The sequence below is a fragment of the Vidua chalybeata genome, chromosome 6, assembly GCF_026979565.1.
Source record: "Vidua chalybeata isolate OUT-0048 chromosome 6, bVidCha1 merged haplotype, whole genome shotgun sequence".
NCBI lineage: Eukaryota > Metazoa > Chordata > Aves > Passeriformes > Viduidae > Vidua > Vidua chalybeata.
The window spans coordinates 56,165,337-56,183,974 of record NC_071535.1 but is presented as its reverse complement, the minus strand read 5'-3'; the positions used below and the strand labels follow the sequence as shown (position 1 = coordinate 56,183,974).

General features: G+C 47.4%; 1 protein-coding gene across 1 annotated transcript in view; it reads left to right on the top strand.

Annotated features, from left to right (window-relative positions):
• The window catches only part of PTDSS2 (phosphatidylserine synthase 2), a 29,996-nt gene extending 11,920 nt beyond the window's left edge, over positions 1-18,076 (top strand). Inside the window, exons 3-12 of the mRNA XM_053946038.1 lie at positions 1,190-1,272; positions 5,970-6,037; positions 7,512-7,646; positions 8,433-8,483; positions 9,925-10,038; positions 10,680-10,798; positions 11,478-11,592; positions 13,204-13,349; positions 16,210-16,395; positions 17,172-18,076. Of these exons, the coding sequence (XP_053802013.1) occupies positions 1,190-1,272; positions 5,970-6,037; positions 7,512-7,646; positions 8,433-8,483; positions 9,925-10,038; positions 10,680-10,798; positions 11,478-11,592; positions 13,204-13,349; positions 16,210-16,395; positions 17,172-17,316 (1,162 nt within the window). The 3' untranslated portion in view covers positions 17,317-18,076. The remainder of the gene's footprint in view (positions 1-1,189; positions 1,273-5,969; positions 6,038-7,511; positions 7,647-8,432; positions 8,484-9,924; positions 10,039-10,679; positions 10,799-11,477; positions 11,593-13,203; positions 13,350-16,209; positions 16,396-17,171) is intronic.
• Positions 18,077-18,638: the final 562 nt, after the last annotated feature.

The following is an 18,638-nucleotide window of genomic DNA, read 5'->3' as shown; positions in this document are numbered from 1 at the left end:
AGCCCTCCCAAGCCCAGAGCAGTGGTCTGGACCCCTCAGTTCATGGCTGAGCTGGGATGGGGTTGTCACACCACACAGGACTGAAGCTTCCAGATGTAGCCAGGGACTCAGAAAGCAGAATATTCTCATTATTGGAGGTCAGCTGAAAGGGTTTTGCCCTCCAGATCTTTGGAAATCCCCATGGAACTGTCTATTCACAGACCCATTCATCACCTAATTCTGGTGTGCTTCCCAGTGTTTAAAGCAAGCAAAATTACTGAGTTACATCTGTTAACTAAACCCCATTTTTATTTTCAGGAAGGACAAACATTTATGATCAGAGGTAAATGTTACAAAATAGCTTCTGTAAATCCTTTAGTCTTTTATTTTGAAAGGTTTTTTGACATGTTTAAAGCACAAACAGTCAGTCTCTCCTGTTGCTTCTGGCAACAAAATTTTCTCTCTGGCAACAAAATTACTGGGTATATTGTGCGACTTCTGCAGACTGAGCCATTTTATTTGCAGTCAGGGGTTGCATCATTTTCTGAAAACAGGGAATGAGCTCTTTCCCAGTTGTCCATCCTTTCAGACAGCTCTTAAGCAGGTGATATGAGACAGCAAGCAGGATCCAGTGGGAGTTGAGGTGCAGTAAAAAGAGCACTTTTGGATTTATTAATGCCATTTAATCCATTAAAACTAAAGGAACATGCCCAGGGTCATAGGTCTTTGGTATATTTGGGCTTCTGGTCTGATCATTTATTTTTATTTAAAATCTCTGTTATGTTCCTTAGGCTCTGTGTTATGGTTCCAGCTCTTGAAATAGCAGCAGTGCTGGGGTGGTCTGGAAAGCTCCTGCTTGTCTTTAATTGGTTAAGAAGCTGTTTTGGAGTGGTGACAAGTCTGACAGCTCCTTTTTAAATTCCATGGAAATGTAGTGGAGCAGTGAGAGCTGTCTCACTGTTAAATCCTGTGTGTCTTTGTGAGCCAGTGGGAATAAAAGCTGCTCCCAGACACAGGGAAGTGTTTGACTTGCTGTGATCCTCGGCTTTTTTTTGTCTGTTTTTTCTGGATGGTGTCTGGACCTATTTAAGAGGGACACATTCAGCAGTTAAAGAACAAGTCCCAGACATTTCTGACATCAGAGAACATAATTTGCAGTCTCAGGAGGAGGATGAGGCAATAAACCAGAGTGTTCTGTTTTTCCTTGCAGAGGAATCGTCGCCAGTATTTTGGTTTTCTTGTGTTTCGGGGTGACACAAGCTAAAGATGGACCATTCTCAAGACCTCACCCAGGTAATTCATCTTGCTGGGCTCACTCAAATCCTCCTGAGGAGCTGCCTGACCTGTGAGGGAGGTAAATGTTTGTGTTGCCTGGAGAAGGAGGTAAGTTGTAATTTCAATAATCATGGGTTCCTCAGCACTGCACACTGATCATGGAGGCTCCTCCATAACCACCCTGCTGGGCTTCCATGGAGCCTGGAGATCTGTTTGGATCTCCCTGATTTGGCTTCCTGTTGTTGCTAAAAAGCTCTGTGACAACTGCCAGGTTCTTAAACCTGAACTTCCCCTGTTTATCCTCGTTTTTTCCTCCTCTCTGTGCTGGGACTACACTTGTGACCTTGTATGCAGTGCAGGAGCACTTCCTTAGCTCCATGTCCCTTTTCCATGGGAGATTAGAGGCCCTTGATTTATGATTTTAAAGGTTTCTTGTAAGACTGGAAGTCTTGAAAGCATTTGAAAGCACAGCACAAACCTCTTCCAGGTAATGAAATAGCAGGTGAAACATGAAAATATTTAAATGGCTTTGATATTTTGCCTATTTTTAGATGTGAATTGTTGAAAGAGGAAGAATTAAGGGAATTCATATAGGCTTAAATGATATTCCTGAAAGCACTGGGCTCTCCTACAGCCAAATAAAGCTGGGTTTTATGCCAGAAATTTAACCCAGCAGCCACCCCACAACCCTCAGCCAAAGTAGGTGTGGTTCCAGAGAGGTGCCCTCAGCACACCTCTGCAAACCTGGGGCTTTATTAAATTTGCCTCTCTTATTAAATAGCAGGTTTTGTTGTTTCCTTCTCTTCCAGTTAATTGTGGTTCCTCTGTAAAAGCAGATGCTCCTTTTGAGGGCACCAGTGACACTTGGGTGCACCCGGGTTTTAGGGGTTTGTCTGGGCTGGCTTTATTCCCTCGAACAAAGCAGGGAAGTTTGGCTTTTAGTCTTGCCCTCAAGGTAACATTTCCCCATAACGTTCTGGCTTTGTTTTGAGCTTTCTGCTTTCAAATGTCCTCTCCAGAGCTGCAGGGTTATTTTAGGGATTTTTGTGATAATGTGGTGCTTCCCAAATTCCTGATTCCAGAGTGTGAAGCTGTGTTAGGAGCTCTTCTGTCTCTCCAGTCCCTCAGGATCTTCTTCTCTGCTGTGCCTCCCTTCCCTGCTGCTCCTGCTATGTGTCATTAACCTACTTTTCATTAAGGCCATTAAAGAAACTGATCCCAGTCACTACTTTAGTGTGGCACCTGTCCAGACTGGTGGCTTTATTTTTTTTTTTTTGGCTGCCTTCTCAGCATTCCCAACTTTAGCCAGGGGCTCATCCAGCTTTGCCATTTCCCTACTGATTCCACACATGTTTTTTGCAGTTTAATAATTTGCTACATGGACAGACACCAGTTGCCTCCCTGTAATTCAGAAATGTAGGATTGTCATGGAAATAAGTAGGTATGATTGTTCAGACAAAACTTTACCAACTTGCCCTGCTTTTATCCCATTTTCCACTGCCTGTGATTCTATCCAAACCTTCACTGCTTTAGCCCCAGGGGAACAGTACAGTGCAAGGGACAGATCTTAAACTTTGCTTGAGGATCCATTTGTTTATTGGTGGGTGAACAGCCAAATTTGGGGAGCATTTCCTGGTAGAATTGATCCTGGATACAGCAAGCATCAGTAGCCTGTCTCCTTAGGATTTACAGATAAGAGCTATTCTTCCTTCTCCCTGCCAGCTCCTTTTCTGGAGCCTGCCCTTGTAGGAGCCCAGGGATGCTTTATTGCCTCTGTCAAGATAAAATGTCCACGCTGTCGTTCCAGAGAAATTTTCCATGACAGTTATTAATGCCCTGAGAAGCAGCTTTTAATATTCCCAGCCTTTGCCAGGAGTTGTTTTGACTTAATACAGGCTGTGTGACAGGATGAGCTGTTGGGAGAGTAAAATGTGAGGGTCTGGAGTAACCTGTGGGATTGAGGGCTGGGATAGCTGGGAATGTGCAGGCAGGAACCAGGCAAGGGCAGCACTGGTGACACTGGAAGGAGCAGCTCCAGAACAAGTGTTTTCCTTGGGCAAACAACCCAGATTTTTGTATTTTTTACTCATTTAGTCCCTCAGGCAGAGTGGGCCAGACTCTGAGCAGAAGTGGGGAAAGAGGCTGGTTGGATTCAGCTTGCTGGGATGTTCATGCCCTGTTCCCAAATCCCTGCAAGGCAGCAGTTTAATGTTTGATCACAGGAATCACTGGGTTATCAGGTGTGTCAATGATTAGTGGAGTCCTCCTTGCTCAGGAGGAAAGCCCTGTTTGGAGGAGGCAACATGACAAGTCAATTAAAGGAAAACAAGTGTTGGAGATGTGCCAAAAATAACCTTACAGCTAAAGCTGAGCCTGACCCAGCAGGAGAGAGAACAATGTTTGTACAGCCTTGAAAATATTTGGGGTGCAGGTGCTGAGTGTGTTCAGAACCTCTGAGGGACCTCTGTGAGCTGGGGAGAAACCACAGCACTAAATCAGAACCAGATCTCAATTTTTAATTACCTTCTTTTTTTTTTTTTTTTGCTGAGCCTGCTCTGCAGCTGCCACAGCTCTGTGTACAGAGGGGAATAAAATCTCAGACAAGGATTTAGATTTCTCTGCTTTCTGTGTCTACATCACTTTCAGGACCAATCTGTCACTTTGCTGACTGTGAGCATTGTAAAATCTCTGGTGCAAGGTTTATGGGTTAGAATAAACGTCATTTTTAGGTATCTGGCAGTGACATTTAAAGGTGGGAGAAGTGTGGTGATGAAAGGCTAATTCTCCCTGCTGGCTTGAACATGGGAAGAGCTTGGGAAGAGGCTTCTCTCTTCCAAATAATCCTGTGACAATGGAGGATTTTTTTTTTTTTTTGCTGTTTGGTTTTTCCTAAGATACATTTTGCATAGTCAAGTGGGTGAGAGCTGTCACAGAGCTCTGAACTGCTGTTCTGCAGGCCACACTTGCCTTTTTTATTTTACCTTTTTCTTTTTTATTTCCCAGAAGTGTAAAATAGGTGATTCTGATGAAATTAATTTAGCAGGTTTGCTGCAAAAAGGTTTCACCTTCCACATTGTAGTCTCTTTTAATGATGATGTCAGAGGCTGCTTTAAAAAATGTGTGGAGTTTGTTGGTATTTTTTATTATTTTTTCTTATTATTTCTTTGTTGTTTTGGGTTTTGGGATTTTTGAAATGATTTATTTCCTACTTGAGGCTGAACTGGATACAGCCATGTTTTGGGAGAAAACATCTCCTGAGGAGTTCAGTGGGGAGTTCAGTGGGGAGTTCAGTGGGGAGTTGATAACTCTGTTGTAAGCCTCTGTTTGTTTCATTCTTGTGTAATTTATGCCTGGCCCTGCTTTGAACATCAAAGTGCCTACATTGCCTTGGAATTAACAGAGAGAAATTCCCAAGGCAGGCTTGAGGGTCTTGGTTTCCTGGCAAACCCTGTTGGGATTCCTCTCCCCATAGACCTGAGGAAGGAGAACTCCATTTATAACCAGGAAACACCTGAAGGCAGGTCTCATCCCGAGGGTGCTGCGTGATGTTTCTGGAATTTCAGTGTCCACCCAGAATGTTGGGAGTTTTCCTGAATTCCCTTGTGTGGAAGCTTTGGATCTGGGTAGGGAAAACTGCTGGAGCTGTGTCTGTACCCACCCTGGCTCTGCATGGCAGGAAACAGAAACACTGAGGGAGTTCAGAGCCCAGTAGTCACTGCATGGAACAACAGCCAGGCTCTGGATGGATCAGGGCATGGATGAGCCCGTGGAGCACAGGATGTGAAAACACATCCAGGATGGCCTGTGACCCAAGGGCTGAGCCTGTCAGGAGAGCTGGAAGCGTGCAGACACTGTAATTTGGGCACCCTTTGGATTCAGGTGTCGCTGGGTGTGTGCAGATCTGTAATCACACGTCTGGGGAGGGCTCCCAGCAGCTGAGCTTTGCATGGCATTTCTCATGGAGAGCCCTTGCATCCAGCACCTGCTGAACCTTTGGTCTGCTTGTTTTTAATTTCATTGCAAGTAAAAGTGGGATTATCTTTGGGGTTTTGAAATGCTTTCTGCCCCGTGGGGACACGACCTTGTCCTCAGGCCGAAGCTGGGCTGCCGGACATGACTCCAGCCTGCCTTGGGTGTGTCTGGTGCAGCCAAGGTTGGACAGGTCAGGGCACCTGAGACCAAGGAGAACGTTCAGGAAGGATCAGGTTCTCCTCCAAGGACTGCTGGAAGGCATTGCAGGTGGCACGTTCCCTTCCTTCCGCTTCTTAACTGCTGAGTTTGTTGGGTTGAAGTGTTCTGGATCTGGATCCCTTCTCCCAGATGCAGGTTCAGTGCCTGAGCAATTCCAGCAAACTTAACACAGCAGCCTGTGTGGGAGTTGGAGCTCCTTTCTGGTTGTGTCTCTGAGGGAGGCTGGGGAGCACTGTGCTTGGGAGCTTGGAATTATAATTCTGTGGTGGGAGCATCTCTTGAAATGGAGTTGGTTTCCTGAGAAGCTGTGGCTGCCCCATCCCTGGGAGTGTTCCAGGCCACGTTGGGCATGGAGCAGCCTGGGACAGTGGAAGGTGGCCCTGCCCTTGGCAGGGGGTGGAATGAGATGGGCTTTAGGTCCCTCCCAACACAAAGCTTTCCAGGATCCTGTGATATTGAAATAAATGAATAGTTAATTTATGGTTTGCTCCAAAGTTGCTGACATCCCCTGTGTCTCTCTGCAGCTTACTGGAGGTTTTGGCTGTGTGTCAGCGTGGTCTATGAGCTCTTCCTCATCTTCATCCTCTTCCAGGTAAGTGACTGATACCTCCAGCTCCTAAATGCCACTTCCATGTGGGAATCAACTCCTTTGTAGTGTTTTATTTCCTGCTGACTACAGGAGATGCTTGTTTTTGTGAGATGGAATCATTAGGTGTTTAATGACACTATGAGGCTGATGGAAATGATAATATAAAAATATTTCACCTGCTCTGACCTCCAGTCACCGTGTCAGGGTAGACACCGTGTTGAAGTGGTTTTAGATGTGCTGGTGAGGGAGTTCATGTTCAGGAGTTGGTGTTTCACCGTCCAGTCTCTGCCCTGCTCGGCCATGTGTGACTTGGGGGGAAGTCACCTGGTATCACCTTTGGAAATACCTTTTACCTGGAGTGACAGGTTCTTTGTAGGTGTGGGGGTTTTGCAATAAACCAAAACTTCACACCCAGCTTTGTGTGGTGGCAGGAGCTTAGGAGGAAGCTTTTCATAGAAAGATGTGCCCTTGGTGCTTCCAAATTAAACATTTTACCATATCTTGTCCTTTAGTAAACAGAGAACTTCCCTCTGACTTTTACAAATCTCAGAAGTTAAAATTAAATATGTTGAGACAATATACTCATCAGACAGCTTTAAAAATCATTTTGTGTTAAAGAAGGGTGGGGAATGCTTTTTTTTTTTTTTTTTTGTTTTGTTTTGTTTTTTTTGGTTGTACTGGTGTTGTTCTGAATTCCAACAGAAAAGCCTGGGATGGCTTTTCTTCCATGTGGCAGCGTGTGGTGTCAGCAGAGATTTAGTGGTTAAGGAACTCCCTGCTGTTGCTCAGCTCTTTACTAAAATACATCATTGCCTTGCCCAGGTTTAAATAAGGTTAAATTCTGCTGAGTCTGCAGGTGGCTGAACTTCCTGACAGCAAATCCAAGCTTGTTCGTGGCTGAAACTTCTCCCATAGTTCATGTGACTCCAGCAGTTTATTCTGTAATTTTATTATTGCTTTGTTAATTAATTTTGGCTTTGTCCAGCTTTCCTGCCTGTCACAGATGTTCCAGGGTCGAGCCTTGACCACAACACTGGGTGATTCCATTGGGAAATAAATGCTCAGCAAATGTGTGGCTGATTTAGTGACAGATGAGTTCACATTTTGGTCATTTTGATAATTTCTTTTTGCTGTTTGCGTGGGACCTTACTGGAAATGGGTGTTGGGAAGGATGAGCTGTGTGAAGCTTCTGGGAGAGATGGGGAGCACAAAGGAGTGGCTTGGGGTAAAGTGTTAAAGATCGCTGATTTTTCATCTTTAAGGTCATTCTGTAGCTATTTTTTCCCTTAATATTTAGGATTAAAGGCTCCAAGTCAGGTGTGTGTGTGGGATGCTCAAGGCCTGGCTTTATTTCAAGACTTGTTCCTCAACAAATTTGAAAAAGGGTTGATTTGAAGATCAGTGTTGGCTTTAATTCTGTTTGTGCCTGCTGTGTGTGAATCCTTCAGGGGATCCCAGTTTCTGTGTTCCCTTGCAGACCGTGCAGGACGGGAGGCAGTTCATGAAGTACATCGACCCCCATTTAGGGGTTCCTCTGCCAGAGAGGGACTATGGGGGCAACTGCCTGATTTATGACCCTGGCAATGGAACTGATCCCTTCCACAACATCTGGGTAAGGAATAAACTCACTCATGAGGCTATTTTTTGGGTAAAAAGCTGCTTAATTGAACTCTTCAAAATGCAGTTGTGAGTCTGGCTGAGTGCTGAATCAGAGCACAGCCTGTGACTGACTCTCCAGCCTCTTTATTTCTCTTCTCTTGACCTTTCCTGTCCATCAGGTGGGGGTGTGTCTCTCTGGATCCCAATTACCTGATTGCCCAGGGCTGAACTGTTCAGCTGCTCTTCTTTCTCAGCTCCTTGGTGTCACATTTTCCCCTCTGAGTTTGGATTTCTTCGTGTGCTTGAGGAGTCTTCTCCTCAGTCACCCCGAGGCACAAAGCCCTAAAGCTGCACCACAGAATCCCAGAATGGTTTGGGTTGGAAAGATGATGTAACCCCACCTCCTGCCGTGGGCAAGGATACCTTCCACTAGTGCAGGACTTTTCAGAGTCCTAAAAGCCATCAGGTTTCTCACTGGCAGAAGTTCCAGGGCAAAGGGATGATGGTTATTTACAGCTCCCTGATTGCATGGAGTGAGGAGCACCCACATCCTTTGGGTCTACCCTGTAAATCTTCAGTGCCTCAAAAACTGGAATAACTGGGATCTTAAAGAGGTAGAGGGAAAGGCATTGTGTCCAGGGACTGGCAGGGCTAAGATTTAAGAAGCTCTGCTAAAATCCTTCCTGATGAAGGAGTGCAAGTATTCATGTGTGGGAAAAACAGACGTTTATTGCTGCATTTTTCTTGGAGGAAAAAAATATAAAAAGGCTGTGACCCTCACTCTCTTTTTGGTTTTCAGGACAAGCTGGATGGATTTGTTCCTGCTCACTTTTTTGGGTGGTACCTGAAGGTAAGAATGGCTCATTTCACCTTGGTAACTCTGCTCCCAAAGCCTCACTGCTGCTGCTTTTGTGGTGCCAGGCTGTGGTCAGTTAAACCAGGCTGTTTGTAATACGTGAAAATACATATCAATATGTGAAAAGCCTCTTTCCCCTTTTTTTTTCTGTCTCCTGCCCATGTTAGGCCACCTCATTTCTTTCCAGAGTTTTGTTGCATCAACAGGCTCCTTCCTTTCTCCACAGGGATTCATCCTGGGGTCAGATCAATAAAGAACTTAATTCCTGTAGCAACAGAAATGCTGGAACAACCTTTGGAAGTGTGGGGCTGGCAGTGACAGTGATATTCCCAAAGGCAGATGGTGTTACTGCTGCTTTCCCAGTGGCATCAGATCAGGATTTTAAACCATTAAATGGGCAGTGGTTTAATTCTTGTTACTTTTTAGTTGGTATCAAGCAACTGCAGGAGGAATTCCATCTGTGTCTGTCTCTGCCAGCACATTCAACAGTGTTTTGCTGATTACTTTGGTCTAAATATTACCTTTTTTATCCCAAGCAGACTGACTAACTCAGGCGATTTTGCCCCCTGCAGACCTTGTTTGGGTTTGCTGCTTAAATAACAAACAGACAGAGCTTGGCTGTTCTAAAACAAGCTGGAGCTGTTGGTTTGTATTTTCATTTAAAAGTGCAGGTGTGTTCTGTGAGTGGTTCACCTCAAAACCAGAGGTGAATTTGCTGGGCGTAGGGAGACCTGGACTTCAGCTTCTTCTTTTAATGAACTGAATTCTAAATTTGGAAAACTTGGATCCTTTTCTCCCAAGAGAATTGTGTTAGAAACTGGGCTGTCCAACTGGAAGGAGACTGGCTGCTGGATTTCCTCTGGGCCATAGCATATTTTTGCCTTAAATATGTTAAATATTAACCAATTTCTCTATTAAAAGCTGGAGGTTGAATGTGTTATCTCAAAATACAGAGATGGGCTTGTGTTTGGATTTTTTCCCCAAATCTCAAAGCACCAGTATGGCAATATTGAGAATGAATGGGCCTCATTCATCAGAAATTATTGTGGCTTTGGAGTCGTTTAGAGCCCATAAAAGGCTCTGCAAAGCCTTTTCAGAGCAGTGTGAGAATGATGCTGCCTGTGGTGGTTGAGCACCCAGTAATTCCATGCATTAAACTCATTTCCCTCCTGCTGAATCCCATTTTACCAGAATTTATCATAATCTGTATTCCTGTGCTGGTTTTGGCTGGGGTGGAGGTGATTTTCTTCAGTGTCAGTCCTGTCTCTTGTGCAGGTAATGTTGATAAGTTGAGAGGCCTGTGAACACTTAGACCATCATATCACGAAAATAAAATTGTCCTGAGTTTCCTGATCCTTTTCTGGATACTGGAGACAAGATCTACAACTGTAGATGTTTTTTAGCAGCTGTTTAAAAGACTTTTTTCTCCCTTCAGACTCTGATGATTCGGGACTGGTGGATGTGCATGATCATCAGTGTCATGTTTGAGTTCCTGGAGTACAGCCTGGAGCACCAGCTCCCAAACTTCAGTGAATGCTGGTGGGATCACGTATGTACTGCAGGGATCAGGGTTTATTTGGGAATACAGATTTTACAGGGAGGGCTAGGAAGTGATGAGAGCTGAATTGTGTCACGTGTGTGACTGTTCCCTGTTGAGTTTGTGACGTGCTTGTCACCATTTCTATAATTTTGTGTGTTACAAACACTTGGACGTGGTTAAATATTTGTTTGGGTTCGTTTCACACCAGAGGGAGAATCTAAAGCTGTACCTGATCATTTTCAAATATTTGCTGATAAAGGAAATAAAAGCAATAAAGTCTGAAATTCAGAGAAAGGCAAAACTTGGTGTGAGCTTAAAGGGACACCTTTTTAAAGTTGTGTTTTATTTTCCTGTGAGGTGTAAGTTGGTGCTAGAGCGATCAGAATTCCCTGCAGTCATGGCACACAGCTCTGGGTCTGTGTTTGGATGGATTTTGGGAAAGACCTAAGCTTGGAGTGATTTGCTCCATGGTTGTATTTCCAAAAGTCAGTGCATTATTAGAGACATCAAGCCAAGCTTTTTAGCCTTCAGGAAACCTGAAATTAACACTCTGTCACACTCCTTGGAATGCAGAGGTCTGCCTGTAGTGATTCCCTTTCCCAAGCTCTAGTGTTCCTTTCCCAGCATCATTCCTGTGTTTCTCCTTCCAGTGGATAATGGATGTGATCTTATGTAACGGGTTAGGAATTTACTGTGGGATGAAGACCCTGTCCTGGCTTTCCTTGAAAACCTACAAGTGGCAAGGGCTCTGGAACATTCCGACCTACAAGTAAGTTGGGGAGGAGGGAACTCCACAGGCACAGCACAAAGGCTAGGCCCCTGTATAAGAGCTTGGCTGTTCTGTTTGGGTTAATATGGATTAAAGAATTCCCAGGTGTTCAGGTGACTCCAGGATCCAGTGACTTATTGCTGCAGGGAGGTTTGTTGGAGAGTTTTATTCACCTTGTGAGTAGGATTGTTGGAAATACACCTGTGTGTCCCAAACATTGCCTGATGGCTGGGAGTGAGGGCATCCCGTGGAAGGGAGCTTATTTGATGAAATGGTTTAAGGAGGTGCAGGAATCCAAGTTGGCATCATACTCTCATTCACAGCAAGGATCTGTTTGGTCTTTTTGCATTCCCTAGTAACCAGAACTTCACAGGAACTGGGACACTGGGAATTAAAATTTAATAAATCCCTTGTAGTTGTGTACCAGTAGTGACCCATCGTGCTCTGTAGTGTCTTTGCTGAGCAGAGCAGAACTGCTTACATCAGTGGGTGTAGTATATTAAAGCTTAAATTGATAATTAAAATAACAAGCTCAGAGCTATTCTCATTAAGTTGTGATTTTAATGGAGTAAACGGAGGCATTTTGCATATCTGAACTGGTGTCTCAAATGGAAATGCTGGCAGATGCCTCTTGCCTGCTTTCCCTTCAGGCTGCAGTGGTTATTTTGCTTTTTTCCAGAGGCAAGATGAAGAGGATTGTGTTCCAGTTCACCCCCTACAGCTGGGTGAAGTTTGAGTGGAAGCCAGCCTCCAGCCTGCGCAGGTGGCTCGCAGTCTGTGGCATCATCTTCGTGGTGAGGACACCACTCTGGCCCTTCTGTCCCCTGCTTCTAGGTTCTGTGACTCAAGCTGCAGCTCTGGGGATGTTCCTGAAGCTGAGGCCAGGAGGGATCCCTTCCCAGTCCTGCAGAACAGGGTTGTGTCTGTGTCTCTGGGACAGGTGGCAGATTCACTGCAGAAAGGGTTGCCCTTGCTTGCTGCCCACTGTTGCTGGTAATGAGAGCAATATAAACTGGGATCTTCAAGTTCTCAGCAAGTTGCTGCTCCCCAAAGCACTGGCTGTGGGTGAAAGTAGCTCAAATCCCTTGGATTTATGCAGGTACAGGTCACATTGCAGCTGGAAGGGGCTGTATCCAAGGCCTCGGGCTCCTCTGAGCTCACTCCTGAAGCACAGACCTGCTTAAATCATTCAATTCTCTTAGAATTTTTTTTTTAACATTTCACTGCACACACAGCACCTGAGTGGGTGGAATTGTTTTATGCTGGGAATGCAGCATCTGAAATCTGAAATTCATACTTGTGCCTGTGAAACTGAACTTGCTGCCCATGTGACACAGATAGGGAAGGTAAACTGGGCAGTTTAAATGCCTTTTTCCCACTTCTGCCCCTTTGGCAGCCAGGGGACTTTGGCCTTTGTGCCATCCATGGGATGTCACTTGGCTCTGCTCTGGGCAACTCAAACTTATCTCAGCCCAGCAGCTGTGAAATTTAACTAAATCCATCCCCGTGACACTTCTGGTGATCCAGAGGCACTGGGCATGAACCAGGTTCAGTGGCACAGGACAGAACTCTGTGTTTTGCCAGAACAAACTCTCAGCACCTGATTCCTGACACATTGGACAAGCTCACATGGCACACCAGGCCTGCTTTGTGGGAGGACTAAAAGAGCATAAATAAAATAGATGTTTCCCCAAAACGTTGCTGGTCGCATCCAAAAAATTGGGATTTAGGTGCTGCTGCAACAGAGATCCCAGTGAATTTATACTGGACTGTGGGATTGTTTCTTTTAGCACATCCCAACTTCAGCTTCAGGTTCTGGCTCACTCCTTGAGCTTCAGCAAGGCTTAATGCCCTTTGTTATCACTTCTTTTGAAGTGACAATCTGGTGTCTCTCTGCTCCCTTAAGCACATTGCCAGCACATTGCTGGAGAGAACATTTTGCTCTTAATTTATAATCAACTGTCCCAAGTTGGCTTTGAGGGTGAGTTTGCATAACTGAGAAAAAACAACCCAGCCCAGCCCCCCAGGATGTGCAGCTCATGCCTCTTGTTATGGTGGGGCTCCCTCAGCTGGATTTTAGAGGACAGGGAAAGGAAAAGCTGTGCTTTTGGGATTTGCCCTCAGTGTTTGTGCAGGTACTTTGGGCTCTTTGTTTGAAATTCAAAAACTTGCTTGAAATTTGAGGGTACTGCTTGTCCAGCTTTTTGTTGTGGTTTTTAGTGCCTCTTCCAAAGTAGAGGAAATGTTTAAAAACCCAGTTGGTTTTGGGTTGGTGCTGATGGTTCACTCAGTGATATTGAGCAGGGCTGATAAATGTGCAGGGGGAGCCATTCAGGGAGAGAGAGGCATTCCAGGCTCCATCCAGTTGTATTTTCCAAATGTAATTCCAGTGTCCCTTCTCCCAGTTTTTATTGGCAGAGCTGAACACGTTTTACCTGAAGTTTGTGCTGTGGATGCCCCCTGAACACTACTTGGTGCTGCTACGCCTCGTGTTTTTTGTCAACGTGGGAGGAGTGGCCATGAGGGAGATCTACGACTTCATGGACGACCCGTAAGCCCCACCTCTCTGTACTTCCCATGTCGAGCTCCACGTGCTTTGTTCTGAACTTGCTCCAGCTTGCTGGCATCCATCTCGGGCACCAGTTCAGTTCAGCTTGTCAGGGACAAAAAGGCCTAATCCCAAAGCATCCGCTTCGTGTTCCTTTGTTTTAGACCTACCACTCTCACTCCCCCTGGTCAGAGAGCAGCTGTTGTTAAGGGCATTGTGAGTGCACTGTGTTAGCCTCAGTGTCTGGTAAATGATCTCTCTGTGGAGAAGGGAATGTGGAAATGAGCTGGAGTGCCCCTGGCTCGTGGGCAGAGGAGCGCTGCGCTCCGATTCCAGACCGAGAGCCAGGATCTGCAGTCTTTGGATGTGCCCTCTGGGGACATCGGGGCCCAGACTAAAAAAATGTGATTCTTAAAGGCACTTCTTTCCTTGAGCTGTCTTCCCCCTGGCCCTCTGGGGCTCTTCTGGCATCCTCTTGCAGGTCAGAGGCCCTCGGTAGCAGGATGTGCTGCAGGCGAGGCACCACACACAGCAGTGCATGTACTTGAGACTGTTCCCACCTCAGCATCATATTTGTCCTCGCTGCTTTTGTTTCTGCAGACCATGTGAGAGCTGAGAAAGCTTTGTTCTCAAAATCACCTTTTCTTTTAATGTCACAACCTGCCTGAACCCACATCCTCAGCCTAAGGCACCGCCTGGCTTCCAGGGGTGTTCATTGTCTGTCGCTGACCAACGCAAAAAAGTGTCTGTGTTCAGAATTTAGGGCTCCAACATGGTCTGAAGATCAGTTTCCCTTGCAAGGCTTTGACTCCTAGAACTGGGAAGAAGGGCCAGCCCACATTGCTTAGTCGGAATTCAGGACATTCCGCAGGGACAGGATGCCCTGCCCTTGGTGTTGGACCTACTGGTTTGGGACGTGCCTCCAACTCACAGGTAAGAAGAGACTCTGCCTTGCTGCTGAGCTCCTCTCCTTAGCACCATTCATCTTCTTGTGTTGGGGTTGGAAAAGCTCCTTTGCCCTCTGTCCAACCATGTGGCATAACACTGGAATTCGGGAGAGCCATCCCTGGCAAGTGCCTTATCCCGGGCTCCGATTGTTGCTGTTCTTTCCACGAGCTGGAGCAGCTCATCCCGAGCTGCACGTCCCCATCACTGCCACCACCTCCTGCCGTGTTCCCTGCTGGGGGAGGTGACTGCCCCCACATCCTGGGGTTCCTGGCTCTGCTTGATGCCCCCCCAGAGCTGACATTAGGCTGCTCCTGCAGAAGGGCAGAGCTGAGCACCTGCTCTTACCTGACACCTCTGCGGAGGGTTTTGTAATTCCTTCCTGCGTTCCAGGCCATCCAGGCAGAGAGGATCTGCCCCCATCTACCAGCATCACTTGCACATCATTTCAAGCCAAGGATCCTTCAGGATTCCTCCCGTGGTGTTGTAGGGGAAGAGCAGGGGAAGCATGATTTGCTCTGTGGTTCTATTTACAAAAGTCAGTGCATCATTCCTGCTGGGGAGAGCAGGCTGTACCAGAGGCTCCTGGCTTACATCACATGGGAAACCTTGCTGACCTCTTCCTTTTGGAAACTCTTAATGCTCAAAGATTGGAATATTCCATTGCCCTTCCTTGACAAAAACATGGCTCACTGCCTTGTCTGGTGGTGATGGGATTGTCTGGGATGAACTGATGAGGTCTCTTCAGCCAGCCCTGCAATGCTGGGTCTAGAGAGCAGTAAAATTCCAATGTGAAGAATTCTTTTTCCCATTCAGCGTTCTGAGTATCCGCAGGCAGTTGTGGGGCTTTGCTTGCAGGACCTTGGACTGAGCATGGTGACAATGTAGTGCCTGGAATTGTGATAGTCCCAGAAGAGGGGTGAAGCTTTCTCCAGCCCTCACACGCCACACGCTGCCTCCGAGTTCCCGAGGACTGGATGTGTGAAATGTTCCTGACCAGGAGTGTCTTGATGCACTTGAAGCATTTGACTTAGTCACACATTCCTGATTGGAGTCTTCCTATCACCTCCAAGGAGTCTGCATCAAGGCCATGAATTTTTATCTCCTTGATCACAAGAAAAATCTTTTGCATCTTTCCTGAATATTAGGGCAGGAAACCAGCTCTCTTCCTCGGCAGCCTTAGGGGCTGCCCAGCTCTTGTGTTGGGGTTATCTTTGATTCTGTTGTCAGGAAAAGGATGGCAGAGTAGGAAGCAACCCAGCAGAGCAGAAAGCTGTTCTCATCATCCCAGCAACTGGAATTCCCTGTGAGAGATCTGCTGCTTCTCTTTTCATCTCTCTGCCTGTGGGTTAGGGCTGGTCTCTGCCCATTTAATCTGTCACCACCGGAGCAGTTTCTGCAGCCCTTTTATCTGAGCTGATCCGGGCAGGATACCTTTTAAGAAGGAATGCACTCATCCCCTCTTCATCAGTACTCACCTACATTTGATTTATTCCATATTTTTCCTAGTGTATTTGGATGGTTTGGTGTAGCTTGAACTACACTTTGGTGTCAAATATGGCTCTGGGCCTCACATGTAGTAAGCTCCTGTTTGGAACCATACCCTGAACATCAGCTGGTCTCAGGCTGGTCAGAGAATTGTTTCATGTGGATTTACCTGGGAATGGGGACACTTCTCTGCATTGTGTGGTGATTAAGTTTAACTTTTTTTGCTTTTAGAGCCTCTGAGAGGAAACTGAAGTAACACCAACATGAAAGTGTCTTAGTGCAGAGCCTTAGTGCATGTGTGATCTGAACTGGACTTGTAGGACTGTGCAAAGCTGAATGAAGTCACTGCCCCAGCTGTCTTTTTGTGCAGATTTCTCCACATCCCCAATTTTACAGCAATGAGATGTTTTTGTCTGTGTTTCTCCTGCAGGAAGTTCCACAAGAAGCTGGGCCAGCAGGCCTGGCTGGTTGCTGCTATTACTGCCACGGAGTTCCTGATCGTTGTCAAGTACGATCCCTACACGCTCACCCTCTCCCTGCCCTTCTACATCACCCAGTGCTGGATCCTGGGGATTATCCTGGTGCTCACCTGGACAGCCTGGCGCTTCTTCATCCGGTGAGTGGGGCTGCATTTGGGGCTGGCCAAGGTTTCAGGAGGATTTGTTCAACCCCCATCCTCAAATGTGCTCCCTGGGACTGCCTGGGGGAGAGAGCACAGCTCTCCTGGGTGGGTGCAAGTTCTGAAATAAACAGGGAGTCCCCTGGGCCTGATCCTGGCAGTTTCCTGTCTGGATCATGGAAAGCAGCTGCACAGGGCCTAAGGAATTAGCTGCCTTCCAGTATTGGAAGGGACCTACAAGGAAGCTGGAGAGGGACTGCATATCAGGGGCTGGAGGGACACGACAAGGGGGAGTGACTCTGGACTGACAGAGAGCAGAGTTGGGTGTAGTGTGGGGAAAAATGAGGGTGCTGAGGCTCTGGCACAGGCTGCCCAGAGAAGCTGTGGCTGCCCCTGGATCCCTGGAAGTGTCCAAGGCCGGGTTGGATGGAGCAGCCTGGGATAGCAGAAGGTGCCCATGGCAGGGGGTGGAACAGGATGGGTTTTAGGATCCCTTTCAACCCAAACCATTCCACAATTGTTTGAAGTGCAGTGCTTTGTGGAGGGAGCAGCAGTGGCTGCTCCGGCAGGATTGGCTGTTGTGCTCTGGAAGAGGTGGGAAGAACCAGGACACCAGCCAGAAACACAAACTGCCAGTGAATCAGTGCCATGAGCAATTGTAGAAATGCCCAGCCAGAGGCTCCAGTGAGTTGTTATCCCCAGGAAGCTCCGTGTGGAGAGGTTCCCTTGCCGTTCTTCCTGCAGGCTGGAGCTGTGTGCTCTGTGTGTTGCAGGGACATCACCCTGCGGTACAAGGAGATCCGGCGGCAGAAGCAGGAGCACAGGCACGAGAAGGACAAATGCCTGAGCAACGGGGATGGACACTCAGCCCTGCTGGATGAGCCCAACGGGAACAAACTCCGGGAGAGGAAGCTCTGAGCACGGACACGGCGCTGACAGAACTCGTGGTGCCCGAGCGGGCCTGGTGCACAGTCCCAACCTTATCCTACCTAACTCCTAATTGTCATTGTTAGCGTTCCAGCGTGTGGGAATCTCGCGGGGGAGGATGGCACTGACACAGCCCCCTTCTCTCCTCGTGCCACGGGGCAGGGCCGGAGGAAGTCTGTGTGGAGGGGGGTCAGTGCTGACCCCGCACACAGGGCGGGGCCTTCACCGGGTGCTGTGCGTCTTCCTCGGAACCAGGTGTGGAGATGGGGCTCAGAGCATGGCACACAGGGATCTGCTGTTCCATTCCCAGGGAGCTGAGAGCTCCATGGGGCGTTTGGGCATTAGGAACATTTGTTTTGGAGTGTACAGAGACCAGGCACGGGAAATGAATTCTGTTCTTCCTGCTGGAACTACCTGGAGCTGTGGAGGAGGATTGGGTGAAGCGTTCAGCGAGGTGACCGCGGGTACACGGGGACGTGTGGCCGAGCTGCGTTCCTTGCACAGGATGTACCACACTACACTGCAGTTCCAGCCCCTCCACGGGGCATCCCTCTGACTTCCAACGTCCTGGAGCGGCCTGCGGCACGTGGGTGGTGTGTCCCAGCTCTGGGGAGAGAGACAACTTCTCTTTAGCTCTTATTTTTAATTTCTCTTTTAGTCTCGGTCATCTCTTAAATGTAAGGGAAGGTGAAATGAGAAAGGTCAACCTGCCTTTGCTCTGCGGAGTAAAATGTGTCACAAGCAGAAACTGGGAGTGTCCCGTCAGTCTAGAGTTCTTTGCTTTATCCTCAGCTGGGTTTGCCTCCTCACTGCAGGGGCTTTGCTCTGGGGTCTGACAGGGGCACGTCAGGCTCTGCCACCCTTTGTCACTGCCCTATTCCTTCCAGGATAACTCCAGAGTGAGTGGTTTCTGGGAAAGCTGATCCCTGCAGTGTCACACCCCCCATCCCTGTCCCCCTGCCACCAGCAGGCCCAGGCCAAGCATGTTCCTGGCACAGCACAGCCAAGGAGCATCCTGAGCCAGGCAGTGTTTCTGCTGGTGACTCAGCATCCTGGAAAGGGAATTGGAAGCCTGGGCTGCTTTGTTTCCCCAGGTCATTATTCCAAAATGTGAGAGCTCCATTAATTCACATGGATTCTGTACCCTCTGCTCCGAGCCCTCGCGTCGCTGTCCCGGGCATTGACGTCACCCTGTCACTGCTTAATCCAATCTGGCTGTTTTTCAGGGAAGTGTTTATCCAGGAGAAAATGACACAAACACCACAGTACAATTCCAAGAGTGCTACTACAAACCTCTGGAGTGGCAGGAGCTT